The sequence below is a fragment of the Colius striatus genome, chromosome Z (assembly GCF_028858725.1).
Source record: "Colius striatus isolate bColStr4 chromosome Z, bColStr4.1.hap1, whole genome shotgun sequence".
Classification (NCBI taxonomy): Eukaryota; Metazoa; Chordata; class Aves; order Coliiformes; family Coliidae; genus Colius; species Colius striatus.
The window spans coordinates 10849355-10868137 of record NC_084790.1 but is presented as its reverse complement, the minus strand read 5'-3'; the positions used below and the strand labels follow the sequence as shown (position 1 = coordinate 10868137).

Genomic DNA, 18783 nt, shown 5'->3' with positions numbered 1-18783 from the left:
ATGTGCAATAGGGACTGCAAAGGATCTCCTGAGATTTGATTTCTAGTCTCTCCTAGGGACTGTGTGATAACCCACAAAGTTACTGAACTCCATTTTGAAGCCAGTAAAGGTGCTTGCTCTCACTATCCCTTAGGAAGGTAAACTCAACAACGTACGATTGATTACCTTTGGTATTAAGAGGATTGAGAAATGTCTTTTAGGTTACATTTTTCATTAAAGCCAATGAAAGAAAGCTACTGAAGCAATTTTCTCTTAAAATAGCTAATGTATGAATAGATAATGTCTTAAGTTACTGACAGATACAAAAGAGGTAAATGCACTGCAAAAGCATATCAGCTGTGAATTTTTCAGCTTCTCCCACCAAACATTATCTAATAAATTAGTACTGAGATAGACGTTTGTCAGCATCTTGCTCCCTCCCCCAGCCTTTACATCTTGCATCCATACTTACCAGTACCATATGTTGTTGAGATGGCTGATGGGTATCCTCCCATCCCTTGCCCTGGTACAGTAGGAGTTGCTACGGAAACCACTGGAGTAGCCAATGACTGAGCAGACTGGGAGTTATTTATCCTCTGATTCTTTTAAAGTAAGTAAAACAAACATATTATTGACTTGTTTGAAGTCAGTTGAGTGTATTAGCTTTCTGGGCATGTTTTGTGCATGAGAAATACAGGCTGATACAAATTTCTAGAAATTAATCATTTAGCATGTGGCTTTTCTGAACTCTGCCAACCCTATCATTTACAAGTCTTCAAGAGACCAGTTGTCACCATAGTAACCCATTACATCAGTATCTCCTAGGTAACTGAACTAGTAACAAGTCAGATACCTTTTATTGTGGGTAGAAGAAGAGCTCCTGTGGAAAACTAAAGAAATAGGTAAACTCTATTCCCATTGCTTTTTTTTCCACTCAAAAAAAAAAAAAAAGAAAAAAAGAGAAGGGGGGAAGAAAAGCCCCCTCACATGCATTCCTGTGGGATTTGGTGCCTTGGAAGCAAGGGGCATTCCGAGACTGCTGGGCCCTGAACAGTAGATGGTGCTCTGGCTACTTCATTTTTCTGCAGTAAACCAAACTTCACCAGTGTTAGGTAGTATGGCAGTCACATGCTTATCTTTATCTATGAAACTAGATGTTGCACTGTAAAGATTGCACTACAGAACTCCGATCCTGTGAGTGGCAGGACAGAACGACCATAGAGCTACCAAAAAAATGTCATAAGGCTGCATTAACTTCAAAACCACAAGTTTACACGCTCTCAAAGCACCAGCAATGAGAAAGCTTTACTCTAGCTTGCATAATTTGAATACATGCAACAGCTGCACCTGGCCTCCCATATGGCTATATTTCAAAAATTATTATGACCTTTTTTGTTCAGAAAATAGTTGTGGCAATGTTTTCCATTTTATCTCAGCAAACACTTCACCTACGCAAGTATCAATCATATGAAAGAACCAGTTTTCTTTTCCTAGTTATTAAGATGAATGTCACTACCACTTACCAGAAGTAGATCAACATCCTCAGACTGAGTGCATAGGAAAGGAGCATTAAAAATTAGTGAATATAAGTATTTACCAGGGTGAAGATTTCTAGCCTAGGGAATAGCTTCATTTGCTATGAGCAGCAAATTAAACACTTTCTGAGCACAGTCTGGAAAAAGAACACTTCATAGATCTTTTCTTTGTCCTTCTCATGGGATGTGTGTTTCAACTGTGAGGATAATCTATCCAGTTTTCAGCACAAGACTTTCTCTAAGAATGCATTATTTCTTTCACAGCCTCAGTGGCTGCAGACTGTGTTGATATACCTGGTTTCAGGAGACCTGACCATTCACAGAATCCCTTGGAAAGTATCAGTTTTAAGGACCTTGGAATAAATCATTTGATGCAGACAGCTTGTCACTGCCTTGGTCGACTTTGAGCATTGCCCTGTAGGACACTATTCCTGTAGGAGACTGTTACTTATCCTTTCGGGAAGGCAGCATCACATTTACGGGGGGGTTTTAGTTTGATGTTCAAAGTTAATGTATTATATGTCATACTGAAGTAGCCAACTTGGAAGTTGTTTTAATACTGTCTGTTACATAATGGAAAAATGTGTTTATAGTGTCACTTAAATTTACACTGAGATCTTTTTAAAATTAAGCTAACTTTTAATGTCAAATAATTCATGAAGGATTTACTGGCAACCACTAACTGATTTTTGGAGGGGAACTACAAGATATGCACACAACATCTTCATGATTCAACCTTATAGTGTTAACAGCCTGCCTAAATTTTGCTAATCCTGGCAGGAGATACAGCAGTTTTGTGCTCCGTTTTATCCTGCTCTATTTGCTACCTCTTATCATTGCAAAATTTGGCCTTCAGAGCTCAGAGTGACAGAGTTAAAATTAATTTACTTGTAGTTAATCTGTTTTCTGCTGAGAGGCCGAGAATCTGTGTAGCTAAACATTTAAGAGAAACATAGTAGGTTAGGAATAGACAGGGTTAAATTCAGCCTTTTATAACAAATCCAGGAAAGGCTCCTCCAGCTACGAGGAAAGAGAGTGCAGAAGTTTAGACTGTGTAGGAGACAGTTCCTATTTTGCAACTCAACAGAAAAAAGGGAGGAAGTAAATATGAATTCATAAAAGCAATTGAACTGGTTTTGTCTACATCCTCAGGTTGATGTCAAGTCTTAAGGTTAGACAGAAAGACTAAACAAGCAAGAATGTGGAATGTTATTTTGCTGATTTCAGTTGCTTCAGTAGGCCTTGAAATTGCTAAATATCTCTTATCTGAAGGACATTAAAAAAAAAGCTTTGAAAATGCATTACCACTGATGGCATTGTGTTCTTGCTGCCAGGTGGAATAAGCACACGGAGATCTGGTTTACGGTTGTTCATTCCCAAATTCATTGGAGGCGGAGATTTTGCTTGCATATTCTTGTTCAAATTGCCAGGTGAGACCAGCAGACCTGGTGAGTTGCGGGGGTTTCCATATCCATTTCCTGTTAAGGTAAAAAGAAAAAAAAGAAAAGAAAAAAGAGCGAGAAGGATTATAAACTTCACTGAACACAAAAAATGTCAAATAAAAAAAATTGTTAAGGTAGATACCTCTGTCATGTAATGTATCTTTATAGGAAAATACAACACATGACATACCTAGAAAAACTTTAAAATGCTTTCTCTCATGGCAGACAATATCTCAGTGATGTGCTGAAATCAACTTGATTATATGACTTTGTTTACAGCACCACAGTATATAGCACAATATACTGTGCATTCAAAGCAGCCAAGATCTAACACTTGTTTTACAAGAGAATCAGGAAAGTTAGACAATCTTACGGTTTAAAAAAACCCCAAAGCTATGCTTAATTACTTGACAACTACAGAGAACTCTGCCTTGCCTGACTCAGCCCTTTCCAGGTCATGATTTTGTTTTGTTTTTAAACAAAGGATGAGTATAGAAAGGCTATAATTTCCAGAAAAGGCAGGGGGAGGCCTAGGAAGATTCTTAAATGTTTTTTGGCTCTGTTTCACCACACTTTTTGGACCTGATTCTGTCAACACTAAAGTCAATGGGAGCAAGAGCATAACCTTATTTGGAAAATACCACTGTATCTTTCATCTTCATCTCTCCGCTGCTTTCTCCAAGCCCCAGGAACAATTCTGACAGGCAAATGCTTCATTTGCCTTTTTCAGAAATGAGTTTCCTTCTCTCACCATGTAGGACTGATAACTGTGTGTCTGTATGGTTTGCAACACTAAAAATGAGACCTTCCTGTTTCATCTGCTTAATTTCACCTCTTTCTTATCCAAAATGACTTTTTAGTAGAATCTTGAAATTCTGCCCACAGATGCTCAGGAGAGACACAGAAACTGCCCAGTCACAGAAATGGAACCAGTGCAGAAAGAGAAAACTTTCATGGATAAATACCAAAAAACCCAAATGCTAGGGCAGACTTTCTGTTCAGTCCTCATCTTTTGTTCCTGCAAACTGTGACACACAACCTAGAAAAGGTGAGGGAAGATGAGCTAGTGAGTGTGACAGAGCCCTATGTGTTATAACACATAACTTCCTTTGGAGTCCCAAAGTCAATAAAGAACTTGGTATCTCCCTTTTTTACACCCATGAACTGGGGTTTACCACCCTAAAGGACATAAGTGAATTATGCAACTAAATTTGATAAAGTCTATGAGATGGGCATAATAATGACAGTACATGAGAAGTGAACCTGCCTTCTAGTTAGGATAATGAACTGTGTTCAAGTCTGACTAACACTAAATCATGTGTTTAATCTGGAAACACATTAGCTAATTGTCTTCATCAGATCAGCAAATCCATGGGAAAAAAAGAATCTGTTAAAGTCTGTTAAACACAAACCTACCACTTCAGGCTCTGGAAGACCCTGAACAGTGAAAATGAGACTTCGGACACAGGAAAGTATCTTTAGTCACTGGTCTGGCCTGGCTTTATTCTTGTGTATTTTATTATCATCACCTCCCTGGTATTTGCAAAAACGAATTAATGTGAAAACTTAGAAACACTCTCATCACTTCAGAGATCTTATATTAAAACAATTTTCATAGTTAATCTTGTTGTTTATTTCCTTAATAATATCTTACACTTCATGAAATGAAGCAAGTTAATGAAAAGAAGTGTATTTTACACTTATCAAGCTAAAATAGCAGAACACTGTCAAGAATTTTCCATTTTGTGTCAGTAGGCTTTTTTTTTTTTAATGAACAGTTGCTCTCAACTGGGTTTGCTGTATATCACGCTCTAATTAATGCTATGTATTACTAGAGGTGTCAAAATTAGATGGGGCATTTTGACTAGACAACAATATTTTCTTCAAGAAACTACAGTGCCTTTTAAAAGGTGATCTTTTACAAAATGAATACTGAACAACTAATGATGTGGAGAAGTGCTCAACAGAAGAAACTAAAGCAAAAGTAGAGTTTCTCTGAGGCTGGTTTCATACAGCAGCTATTTCACCAGCAGGAAGTAAAATTGCCTTGTGAAATCTGTTCTATGACAAGCATCTGTTCAGAGAGTGAAAATGAAGCTGTTTGAAGACGCAGTGTATTTTATTTAAGTTCTGCAATATACAACCAAACATATTTAACAAAATAACATGCGCTGTAATCTTTATGTTTGTTTCTACAGTTGTGATTTTTGGAGACTAGAAACCCTTACAAGAAAGAACTCCCATTTTCTATGTAAGATATACTTCATGTAATACACTTAAAAATTTAGAGAAGGCATGCATTTGTATAAAACTACTTTTGAGAAACTTTTGTCTGGCCTTTATATTATTTACTACAGATGTAAAACATTTTGAACAGTGATAACATTTCTTACATTTATATTTTTAGAACACCAAATTATTTTTAAGAACTACTGCAATCTTCTCTTTGCCAGTAGATTTCTGCTGTTCATGGCATATTATGCCAGCTAGCATTTTGGAGCCATATAATAACCATTCCTCTTTCCAGCCACCAAACTGTTATTCTTTTGGTGTAATGTGGATTCAGGAATGCAAGACTGTGGACCTTAAACCAGTGATACAGGAACCCATCATTTGGGAATCAATGATGAATGCATGCATGTGGTTTACAGTTAAGAAGAGTCTGCATTTAAACCAGCTCTTTAAACCGTATCCTCTTTACTCAGAAAGCCGCGGCCTGCTTGGAGGCAGCTGTCCCACCTTCACATAAATCCACCAAAGAGAATGGCCTCATTTACATTCAGAGGCAAAAAAAAAAGTATAAGACTTCTAATATACAAATTAAACCTTCCTTCATCCTATACTTTAAAATTACACTGTGCCTGGACAATTATCAATTTAGATGTGACTGTATGCAGAATGTCACATTTCACTATCCACTTGAAAGCGCAAAAATTATATATCATGTATGAATGGATTTCCTGATTATAGATTATAAGAAAATGAAAACCAGATGGATTTTAGAGCATGTTGGCTTTACATTTTTAGTTGGTTAAAAGCCATATTTTTTCTGGAATAGAAGACTTTTAAACATTACGGATATAATTCGTAATGTATGATGAAAATAAAAACAGTAGATGCACAAATTTTAAAGGGCATATGTCAGAATTTGTAAATTTACAGCACTTTCAATTCAAGAAGTTTTCAGAGAAAATTATTTTTCCTGGATTTGTTTGCTATACTGACTTGAAAGAATAAAAATGTTTTACACAGAAAAGGGCTTGTTTCTCGACAGAACTAGTGGAGCAGCACGTGTCATGAAATGCAGTGCCAGACTTTGTATTTGGACTAATAGCGAATATAAAGACAAACACTTTCTGAGCATAGAATGCTCTTCTTGGGCATGTTCCCACATTCTGCATTTAGGCACAAGTGCTACTGACTTTTGAAGGAATTTTTTCCAAGTGTACAGTTGCGTAATTAATCCCTTCAATATCACTTTTTAAAAAACATCCATAAAAATTGGTTTTGTGATCCAGTAGTTAATCAATCAAGAAGAATTGTTTAAAAATATTAATCAATTACTCATGGAAAACTATGATTTGAACTGTATTACAAATTCACATACTACTGTCTTCAATGGTCATGTCACGTTTTCAGATTTTAAGGGTATGAACGGTGCACAAATTTGCTCAGGACAGGACAGAGAATGAAGGTTCCTTCTCTTTTTTTCATCCCCCATTAGTAACACTTGTGCCTTAGGTGTGGTTTTGTTAAGTGGATACCAAGTGCCTGCAATTGATATTCTCAGAGTTAGGGCAATAATTCTGTACCAAGCATTTAAGCCGGGAAACTTTCCACATGTTAAGGCGACACGATGAAAGGATAATTCATTTCTATATCTCCCAATATTTTTGAATTGCATTGTCATGAGCCAAATTCTCAAAGTCTTGAAAAATTGGAAAACTTTAGTACTTTGATTTTGTCAAGTTTTGAACCAGTCATATCCTTAGTTATTTGTTTTTAATTTGTGATTTCAAAGATGCAAAAACATACCAAACGATAAAACTTCTGAGGTAGTCCTAGAAGACTGAAGAACAAGATACACAATTTATGTAACCTTTCTTTGATCTCTCTTTCATTTACTCTAATGCTTTTCACTGACCATATGAGTTGAGAATTTACAAGCTTTTTAGGAATCTGGGATGGCTACCTCCCATTAATTTTAATAGGAAAAAAGCTTTCAAATTCTCAAAGGAGTTTCAATAATGGTCATTTCAAGTTTCCAACAAGTGTGTGCTCTTGTGGAAATTACCATAATTCTTTCAAGAAGAATATGTACATTCTGTTTCATGGAGAATTCTTGCTTCTTATTGAGTTATGTTAATGCATATCCCAGATATATATACATATATATATATATATGACATTATGACTGGCCACCAACTCTTCAAAAAGAATGTTAAATTTAGAATGAACGTATGTAACTGTGAGAGCCAACCTCCACTTCAAAATACTTGTATGTATTAAAAAAAAATCAATGTAGTAATGGAAATTTTACTGAATTTACACCCAGGTTTTCACTCTTTACTCAATCTTCCCACTTTCTGGACAAATGGTAATTGTTCCTAACAGTAACTAAAAGGCAATTAAAGGGTTCCTCTTCTCTCTTAAATCTTATGCGTACTTTTTTTTTTTTTTTAAACCCATACACACTGTTGGAACAGGCTATGGCTTACCATCCAAACAAAACAGGTACCAACAACAAAGCACTAATGCCAGGAAGCGGTACTGGTGTTCACTTAAACATAATTTTTAAATTTTAACTATTAACAGGAAATTCTTGCTCTTTAAGTCTAAAGCCACATAAAGGGCTTTAATGGCAATACAGTTGTCCCATGCTGGGAGAAAAGACAGTATTTGGGAATCATTAAAGTACTGCTAAATAGGCCATTTGGGTGTAGATGGAGAGCCACCTGCACTGGGACTGCACAAAGCACTGCACCTGCCATTTCATGACTCTGGGTGTTAGTGAGATCTGATTTTGGAAACCAGGTGAATCGCCACTGCTTCCACTGCAGTAGACATAAATATCTCACCCAATTTTCCAAGGAAAACCACGTGTATGATCTGCTTATATCTGAGATATATTATGGAGAATGTGACTGGTCTGCAGCTCACATTTTTGTGTTTTGCTATGTCCTGGGCTGACTCAGATCCTGCATACTGAGACAGTGTGGGTCTTACTGCACACCTTGAGTTTAGTGACATTATTCTCTAACCAGTCTTATGGATCCCCTCACCAGACTTGATTCAGATCTCTAGCCGTGGCCTAACACCTTGTGCTATCCACATTCCCCTTCTCATCCCCATGGAGGTGCCTGGTGCCTGGGGCTGGGTCTGCACCTGTCTGGGGCAGTGGGATGTGCTCCTGCTGTGAAACAAAGCTCTGTCACAACTAGGAACCTCTGCTATTCCTGGGCTCCAGCTGCTCCCATCCCTCAGGGTGTCCTGGCAGCATGTTGCTAATCATGAAAGAATTAAAACCCAATTCTTCCTCTTCAAATCTTCATGTTGAGTACTGTCAACCACCTTAATGAACTGTTTACATTAATGAAGTAGTGAAAATTATTTCTAACCCTTGAGCTAGTGCCATATAAAATTTGGAACATCCCTACTATCTACTCTCTGTGGAGTACCTGCAGGTGCATACAACTACTGCTGAGAAAGGGGATGTGCAGCCATTGGGCTCAGATTTCCTCCAGGACAGACATGGTGCTTCTCACGCAGAAGCTGAAAGTAAAGAAGTGGCTCTTTGTCCACCTGACACATTTCAAAACACATTTCTAGAAACTTAAGGATATGCCATGATTCTAGGAGGCTAGAAATCAGAGATGCATTTTTCAGTCAAACAGAGAAATAAATTAGTTTATTTAGCTGTAGAATGAAAGACCATGAGAACAGAAACCTGACCTGTGTATCACAGAGCATGCACTCCATGCAAATATTTTACTGCTGAGTCAAGTGTATAACTAAGTACATGGCAAACTAATCTGATCACCAGCACTGTGGTCATGTTTTGTTGCTATAATAAGATCTATATTTAAATGTTTCTAAAGTACTTCTTGCACTAAGTATTTTCTCACTTTAGTCTGTTCACACCTTAATAAAATAAATGCAAAGGTGGCACCTGACTGTCTACAGAATTAGCCTGTGGCTACCCACATAAGGAACTGTGAGCAACTCTTTATAACATTTCTTACTGCAATTAGGTTAACCTTTGGAATAAGGATGTATCACATAGGCAGTGAGGGTCTCTTGTAAATTATATACTGAAAGAATGGTGACTGCTCTTCCTTTCTTCAAGGATGATTATCCTATTCCTCCCTTTTTTGCTCAGAAAAATACTAGAACAGTGTATGATTCAAGCCCAGCTCCTGTTTATGGGTTTTAAAAAAAAATCAGTACAGTTAGTGTTGTTAAGTATGCTTATATTCTTACCCTGTTTGATCATAGAATCTTACTGTTTGCTTTCATATTTATTTAATGGCATCTTATTTCAGGAATCTGAGATTACATAGCTTCAAAATAGAAACACTAGATTTCCTGTATCATCACTTTTGATTGTACTGATTCATTTATTTTTACTTCTGTAACACTACTTTGTTGTAACATGGTTATTTATCAATAGCTATGCTCATCTCATATATTTCAAGTGATCCTGTTTGGCTGCTCTGCCCCTGTCATGGGTACTACAGCTGCTGATATGAGGAGCAGGCATAGTGTACACCTGACCCCACCCCACTCACTGTCCACATTTGCAAAGGCTGGTCCCTGTTCTGCACTATGAATGCAGTGGTCTTCCACACTAATAGAAGAGGTCAACACCAAAAACCAAGGGTGGTTTTAGATGGTGCCCATCTGAAACCTAGCTTGCATAACAGCTTTTCTGAAAATCTTGTAGTAAGTGGCATAGGCCTGATTTCTTAATATATGCAGGATATACAAAGCATATCTGGTCTTCACATGTCTGAGATAATATCCTCTCAGAAATATGTTTTCAGGACTGAGCTGGCCTCTTATAAGTTAATTCTTATTCCAGTAAATCAATTAAATCTTGTATATTATGACCATTTATCTTCTTTCATCTTGTATGCCAGCTGAAAGGATATTCTATTCTAATTCTAGTCCTGTTAGTGCAAAAAAACAAACATTTTTTCTTTTATAACATGACTTGCTCTAGAGTCAGAAGAAAGGGAAAAAGCTGACTTATGACAGAGAGAAAACTTTATTACTGGAAAATAGAATATTTTCTCAAGATGCATAGGAGAAAGACAGAAGCCTGGGAAAAGCAGAGATCTTACCTCCTCCTGACTGCCTGAGTCAGAGTCTTTGACAAATCATCTGCTTTTCAAAAATTATTTTGCTGCTGAAAAACTATTGCCTGTTTTAAGATGTTTGAAATCAATTACCATTTTTTGGGAAAAATGCTTTTTAATGAAAAATATTTCAAGACAAGAAGTAATTCCAGTTGTAAACAACATATCATTTTAAAAGCTACTTCCTTGTTTCCTCAAAGAATTTTTATTTTTGTAAACATATAGCTAAAGTCATTTGTTTCTGTTAAATGAACAATTATTGAAAAATGAGGAATGGGTAACTTAAAATTAAACGTCAAGAAAGTTTCAGGACTACATATATTTGGTGTGAATGATGTATCCTTACATTTTTAACTTAGCAATGTTATTAGAACGGATATGCACATAAAAAGAAAGTGTTCAGCACACAAATAACACTACTTCGTTTTGAAATTTAAGCAAATGCAAAAAAAAAAAAAAATCAATAATGAACCCATCCCTGTCTCCTCTGGCTTTTATTTCTGGGAGACTGTTCCAACTGTTACCAAAAGAAAAGTCAGGTCACAAGAGATTTGGAAGATAAAGGGAATCCATGGATTTAATATCTTAACTGGGGAATCATGTTAAAATCATTTTAAAAGTTAAGGGGAAGGGGCCACGTTAACTTAATACTGCTCCTAGACCATTCATGGCTGCAGCCTCAACTTCAAGAGGTTAAAAGAATTTCTTGCTTTCCTCTCAGAGAAAAAGACATTGCATTATTCTAGATCCAGGAGGCATCAACTGTGGCTTTCAGGACTCAGGGTAGGCACGAAATCCAGATGTTTATTAAGTTGCAATGCTTTCTGATATTCCCTGCATCTGAACAAGAACATGGATTGCAGTATGTAATGGAAGACAGTGTGTTGTTTTAGTGAACAAGAATGCGTGGACAAAAAACCAGTAAAATCGCTGTCTCACTGAAGTAAAATGTAAGATTCTCCCAGTCTTCACTAGGAAAAGGATTTTATCTGAAGAATCCAAATTATTATTGAGGAACATTTGAAATGGCTTGTCATAACGGAAAAGAAGTCAATCATGCCTGTCTTTAAAATCCCACAGTTTGCATGACTCACTTAATTGTTCATTACACATGAACTTAGGGCTTTCTCCCTTTCATTCCTTTCAAACTGTCTTTATAAATACAAATATTGAGACACTGTTGATTAGAGAGATGATGAGATAGAGAATAACTAAATTAATTACTAAGTCAATGCTTACACAACTGAAACCTAATGAAGGCCAAATTTTTACAGATTGTCATTAAAGTCTACTCAGAATGAGTTTATGTAGCTCTCTCCACTGTAAGAGGTTACATGAGTTAGCTGAAAATACATGCATCCAACCTTTGCATATGACATTCATTGCAAGATTTTGTTTTTTATTTTTACACAGACAGTATGTCCATGTTACATTTACATAGAAACTTATCCATAAAGTTTCACTGACATGATTTTTACCTGTATGAAAAGAGTCTGAATAAGCTGTATAAAACAGATTGGTTGCTTAGGGCAGAAACAGGACTTCATTTTGGAAAGGCTTCTGTTGGTTGCCTATACAGATATGAAATTCAGGTACTGTTAGATAGGCTATTTCTTTCATACTATATATTACAACTGTCAAACAAGTTCTAATTTTCTTCCTGTTTTGTAACTGTAGGCACTTTCCTTTAAACACTGGGGGGAGGAGGGGGGAAAGTATATATCCTCCTGATATGGAGGAAAGCTTCAAAAAGGAACACTTAATGGCATATTATGAGTGGAAAAATGAAGAAGGAAAGGAGAGCTGTTATGCTTTTCACCTCTTATTCCCCTCTGTGGTTTCAAGCCAACTTGCCAACTTATGAATCCTCATTGTTTGGATTTGGCACTATTGCATCACAAACTCTGTTATGAATGACTGCATGTTCTTTCTTTTGGACTGTAAACTTCCTTGGACAGGAACTACTGTTTACTTTTGTACCACATCTTGCCCAATCTTTGGACCAGAGGTCTGTGGGTGACTGCGCTCATCAAGAAATAAGGGAAGGGTAATGACTTACCATGCTGTCCCTGGCAAACCCAGTCCTAACAGGTTGCCCATAAATATGTAGCTTGGAAATCATTGTTCTAAGCTCACTTGTTTATTTAACATACTTGTAGCCTCACAATTATTTTATCTTGATGATGCCAAAGACGATTTCTGGGCACTGTGTAGAACATTTATGTACCCTTTTATTTTTTTAGTTTTAGTATTAGTTTGCATATTTATATTTACAGTTTCAGAAGACACTAATGCAACTAGGTGCCTTTGAAATCCCTGCTTATTTTTGGTACTGCTTGTAGGCTTCTTTGGTCAGATTGCACCTTTTTAGTAAATCAATCTTTTTTGAGAATATCCAATCTCTACCCTGGGGGCTTATACATTAAAAAAACCCCTACTATTACACATATTCCCATGTGGCTTGAAATACTAGAATTTATAATACATTCACCCACAGTCAGTACACAACCAAGAAAAGAAAATTGATCAGGAAAACATCAGGAAATTATGATAGTGGCTTGAAGATCCAGGACCTTAGTCTTCAGAAGATGAGAAGGCAACTGTTAACTTGTGGTTAATTTCCAGAAGGAAATGAATAACTGCTGATTTATAAGTAAATATGAGATGCAGTTATTAAAAAAGATATGGGAAGAAGTTTTCAAATTGCACTACTGATCTTTGCAGTTTCAAATGATTTTAAAGAATAGGCTTAAATGTAGAGTGATGATATTTGATTTAAAGAGACCAAGCACTTAGTCCACCCCAACAGTATCTGTAGACGCCAAAGTACTTTCGAATAACTTGCTTCTTTACTTTGATACTAATGTCAAGATGTAAGTAGAACAGAAATCAGACAGTAAAAACCAGAAATTATAGAAAGTGATTAAACAATTAAAGTAAGTGGGTTTTTTTGGGTACATATCCTGTATTTAAAACTTGAGATTGAAGTTTTCTATCAATGTTATTATTTATAATGATATAAAATACAAAATAAATTCTGTTGATTTAGATAGGCTTCAAAATAATACTTAATTAGAAAAAGTCATAATCTGAAAACTATTAAAAAACCTTAAAATACAACTCAATCTAAACATATTTGAATACTAGAACTATAAAGTAGAGATGCAAAGAAAGATGTCCCCTAATACTGTTGTATTTTGATGTTAAGCTATGTTGTATTTTGATGTTAAGTTTTAATTTTTATCAGTCTTTCAACATAGATATTAAACTGCTGAATAAAGCTTGTGTTCAGATAACTGACTGTACTAAGACTTCGTAGACATTTATTTCTGGTCAAGTTACTGTTAAGTGGTTTGTTAAAAAATACCCTTCCTAAAAACTAAAGGAACTTCATAGTCTATTCTGTAAACAGGTAACATATGACTTAGTCGTCATATCAGTTATGGGACAAACTAGAATGTTTTCAGAGCATAGTGGCTTGAGTCCAAAAAGTTCCCATTCTCTTTCAACCAAAAGCCTCTGGTTTGAGAGAACAGTGCCAAAGACACTGTTGTATTTATATTTTAGCAACTATACTAAATGTTAAGTTCATTCCAGTCTTGTTGGCAGTTGGTACTGTCACATGATAGAAACTATTCAACCAGTGTTTGGCTGAAACAAAATTTACTTTAACAAACCTGAGATAACCTTGGTTTAACTTAAAAATATCACTGATGGTACTTAGTTGTGTAGGATAATGAAGCAGTCATCTTTTTAAAGTTCTAATTATGTCTTGGGTTGACTCCCAAGGTAAATTGTGGATGATTTCACAGTTATTACTTGAAGTAATCCAAACCACCAAAATAACATACTTCTCAAAACATATTTCTGATATTGCAATTGTAATGTAATTTGTTCTAATGGAATTTGTTAAAGTAGTGCAAAAACTGAGGCCTTGTGTTAGTGATCACAAGTAGTTTCATTTTGTAATGGTAGAAATGAAACTCTTTAGATTCTTCTTCTTGGAGTGTGTTATTTTGAATATATGCTATTTTTGGACACTGCAGAAAAATGATAATTAATAATGTTCTAATTTGGCCAGAAATATGAACTCCAACAGATTAAACCACATGATCATGCTACCAGCTTTTAAGATGCCAAATAGAAGAAAACACAGAGGTCTCTGTTTCTCGTGAAGAATGATGAACAAAGAGAACTTTTGATGTTTATTCTTCTGCACCCTAAAGAGGACTGTCCAAAACAGTGGCTCTGTGGAATGAAGCAACTAAGACAGAAGATTCAACCTTATAGTGCCCTTCCAATTTTCCTTCAGCCATGTATCAAATTCTTTGTACTGCTCTGCATTTAAGAGATTTAAAAAACACTTCTTTAATGGTGTTTAAAGCTCTTATTGCCAGATAAAGAACAAAGACTATTCGTATGATTAAATATTTATGATGCATTCCTAGCAATGCCCCTCATACACATGCTCCTCAAATCAATTGCCTGCTCCAAAGTCACACTGCCTGAGAGCTTAATGCATAACATGGAGCGCAGGAAATACAGATTCTTAATTTGTGAGTAAATAATCAAGCTATCCCTCTTCCTATGCTTATATATGTGTTTAATATATTTTCAAGAAAAAAAAATATTTAGAAAGAATGTGAATTTTCAACTGGTGTACTGATATACAGATTTTATTAAGTCACATATATGTGCAGATGAACTTTTATTTCAGCATGTGCCCCTTCTAAAAGAAAACATTGCCTTCTTTACTAATTGCTTCCCAGTGCCTTTTTAAAGGAACAGAGAAACCAGTAATGAGGCAATAATATTTCTTAATAACCCAGTAGAGGGAGCCCCTTAATAGGGCAATCAATTTCTTACGCCCACCCCGGCCCCTCCATTGCCGTTCCTAAAGTTTCTGCCATACGTGAGGTTAAAGGGAGATCAAATGCGAAAACCACCAGAATGAATCTTTCTTTAGCTGTGTTTCACAGGCTAACAAAAGATAATTAACAAAACTATAATTTTCTATCATGCTTTCTTTTTTCGAGAACAAAGAAGACTAATAGCTAACTTCCCGTGGTCTGCCTTCTCTACTCCTAAATTAATACAAAATGACCCCTCATGGCTTCAGTGTGTGTTTAAAGAGCTTCTCTGACACAATGCTGTGCAGTTTCGATTTTACTACAAATCTCCACAAAAACATCTGTGGCTCATCTATGTATGAAGACAAAAGGAGTGAGGTGATCTAAGGCAGGCTGAGGAGAACCAAGAAAGACAAGATCACCATATCCAGAGTTTCTTTATAAGTAAATTTATGAGACAAGATTAAAACTGGCACACATAGCAGCTTTGGTTTATAGTGCACAAAATGGATCTTCCAACTATTTTTCCAACCAGTTCTTTCAGAGAGCAGTTAACCCAGTGACACTAGATGTGCTCCATGTTTTACCACTTGGCTTATTTTCTTCGAACATAAGTGTTTTCTTCTCAAACTGAAACAGTAATCTTACCATTGTCTTTTGTAATCCGTATTTGTAATAATGCAACATTGCTGACATTTCTAACAAACCACTGAGTTTACTGAGCAAAGGGGACTACTTTGACAACATTGCTCTGATAACACAGACCTTAGCAAGTACAGTTCACATTAGGTCTATGGAAGCAAGAATACAGGGACTAAGCTTTTTCTCTGCATGAGTGTTTTGAAAATCCTTTCCCTATTGTTTACCAAAGCACTCAAGCAAATACATAAAACTAAGCATAAGTTAATTACTGATTTTTTAAGTTAATGCTAACAGATTTTGCTGACTAGTAATGGTCTTGGACCAGAGGCTTGAAATCAAATCTGTGCTCAGTAAATTGAAGTCTAATGAGCAACTCAATTCTGAGATCTTTACTCAAGCTTAAACTCATAAAATGAAACCCCAACTCAACAGGAAAAATCCCTTTAACTTACAAAGGATTGGGATTTCTGACACTGGCCTCAGATCTATGCAAAGGACCCAAAAGTTTTGTTTGGTTTTTTTTTACATAAGGCTAATGTGAAAGAAAATACACATTTGGATCTGTGGAATTTGTTGAGGTGCAAGATTTTTGACATTGCTGAGAACAAGCCTCTTCCTACTAATAATAGAAGCACAAATATCAGCTATTCACCCCCCACCTGCAGGAAATAAGCAGACTCCGATCACTTTCTAATATCCCGCCTCCAATATGGAGCTATTTTAGGAATCAGTCTTTGAAGGAAGTCCTTTGTTCACTTAGAAAAATAAATATAAATTCTTTTCTCTTTACCTGCACTGGTGCCTGCACCGGTTGTGAGGTCCCCACCCATCAGGCCACCTAAGGGGTTGAAGTGAAATACTACAAATGAGCATGATGAATTATACCAGGCAAACACTAAAAACATTTTCTCTGACTTCCAACGGCCTGCTCCAGTACCCACCACAGTTTTCCTCTGACTTCAACAGGCATCAGATCAAACTCACAGTCACAAAATTGTTTAATGATACCTGTATGAGACATTTGCCTATCAAAGACAAAATAAGTAGTACACAACATTTCATTATTTTATTTTTGTATTTCCACAGCCTATGAAAATCCAATTATATTTGAAAGTTATGTATAGACTCATAGAATCATAAAATGGTAGGGTTGGAAGGGACCTTTAAAAACTTCCTTTAGTTCAGCATCACTCAGAAAAGCAAAGGCTTCCAACAGCATTGGGAGGAAGAGAATGAAGGTTCCTGGACGAGAACATAACTCAGAAGCTGTAGCATATTTACATAGCTCTTCTTTTTATTTTTCTCAGCCTTTCATAGATCATCTCTAAGAATTTTTAAAACTTCTCTTTGAGCTTGGGGACCTCAAATGGTTGTTTGAACCTGGTATACTTAAGGATCTTGATACTGTTTGGCTTTAGCCAGGCTTTAGCCAAACAGATTGAGTGAACTTAATCACCATTTATCTTATTCAGACGTGAGCCCTCATCATCACCAGAACAAAGCACAATCTCTTGTTATACAGGGCACTCAAGTACAGAGCTCAACTAATATTCACTCGTCAAGGGACTCGTGAATGCATAAATGATAAAAATTTCTACATTTAGCCACTAGACTGATGACTTAGGTAATGAGTATCCTATTTTACTTGTTTCAACTTGTTTGCACTGGCCACATTTTCTCTCCTGACCCCTTAAGCTTTATGGTATAGTGAGTCCTTGCATGAATTAAGCAGACAACCTGCCTTTTTCCAAAACAGCAAATTGTCTGCCCTTTTATCCTTTATTGATTTCCTTTAATCTTAGTCAATATTCAGCTTTTTCTAGAACTTGGTTGGGGTTTTTTTTGATTTCTAAATTAGGAATAGAAACCCCTTTGGCACTTCTTTTGATTTTTGAAAACAGCAATTTTGGACAAACTGTTACAACTGGTGAAAATAGAGTTCTTGTTTCTCAGAGTACAGCTTGTGACCTAAGGTACACAAGCAGCTGATAAAATAGTATTTAAAGGGATGGGATTGAACAGAACCTACCTGTGTTGCCTGCACTTGGAGGCCGATGTGTCACGCCAGGAGACATGCTATTTCTTTGCAATGAAGGATGAGCCAGCGGCAAAAGGTTGGGGTTTCCCAGTGAGCTGACTGGGTTACTGTATACCAAACTGTTGTGGTTGGATACTGGGATGGAAACTGGCATCTCAAAGTTTGGTGGTGGAACAGCCTACACAAGCAAAAACGGGAAACAAAGACGAGAATAGTACAGAAGCACAACAGCCTTTAAGTACAGTTACACTATATTTATTGAAATATTTTGTATTTCATGGTTAAAATCTACTTGTTCCCTTCCCTTAAGAGTTGAAAGAAGAGTTTCAAAAGAGCTACCTTGGCTTTTAAACATGATTTTTCTCCCTTTAATGCAGCTTGCACTTTTACTTTTTATGAACTGGAAAAATATTGTTTTTCTTTAAGACAAAACTCTGCTTTATGAAGCTTCATATTCTTTTTCTTTCTGTGAAGTCGTAATTGTTCGCTTTTGATATCTTAATCTAGTGTCACAGATGACTGCAAGATCAAAGGTACATGATTATGATGACTTCATTGCATGGAGAAAAATTAGAAGGGGTGGAATGCAAAAGGGAAAGCTTTAATTTCAGCTTATGTTGCTTTAGCAACCAGCATGATTCCAAATAATGTTAAAGGCACCAACACAGTAAATTACTTTTAAAAAAGTTTCTGTTTTAGCGTGGAGGGGCTTAAAAGCAAAAAAGTTCTACTCAGGGCCAGGTAGCAAATGCAAGAATTTTAGATAGACGTCTTTAGGTTCTTTGTGGGTTTTGTGTTTTTGTTTGCTTGGGTTTTCTTTTTGAGAGGGGTGGTATAGTGTTTGGTGATGCCTCTCTAATGTACTGTTTTCATACTTTAGGGCAAAACCTTTTCCTGACACAATTTCCTTTCAAAGGAAATCCCTTTCCAAAATAACCA

General features: G+C 36.3%; 1 protein-coding gene across 9 annotated transcripts in view; it reads right to left on the bottom strand.

Moving 5' to 3' along the window:
* The window catches only part of MEF2C (myocyte enhancer factor 2C), a 121072-nt gene that overhangs the window by 11861 nt on the left and 90428 nt on the right, over positions 1-18783 (bottom strand). For all 9 annotated transcript variants that reach the window (XM_062017653.1, XM_062017644.1, XM_062017650.1 and 6 more), the window contains 4 exons: positions 17836-18022; positions 16597-16644; positions 2820-2992; positions 452-581 (listed from right to left, as the gene is read on the bottom strand). In XM_062017653.1, coding sequence (XP_061873637.1) covers positions 452-581; positions 2820-2992; positions 16597-16644; positions 17836-18022 — 538 coding nt within the window. The remainder of the gene's footprint in view (positions 1-451; positions 582-2819; positions 2993-16596; positions 16645-17835; positions 18023-18783) is intronic.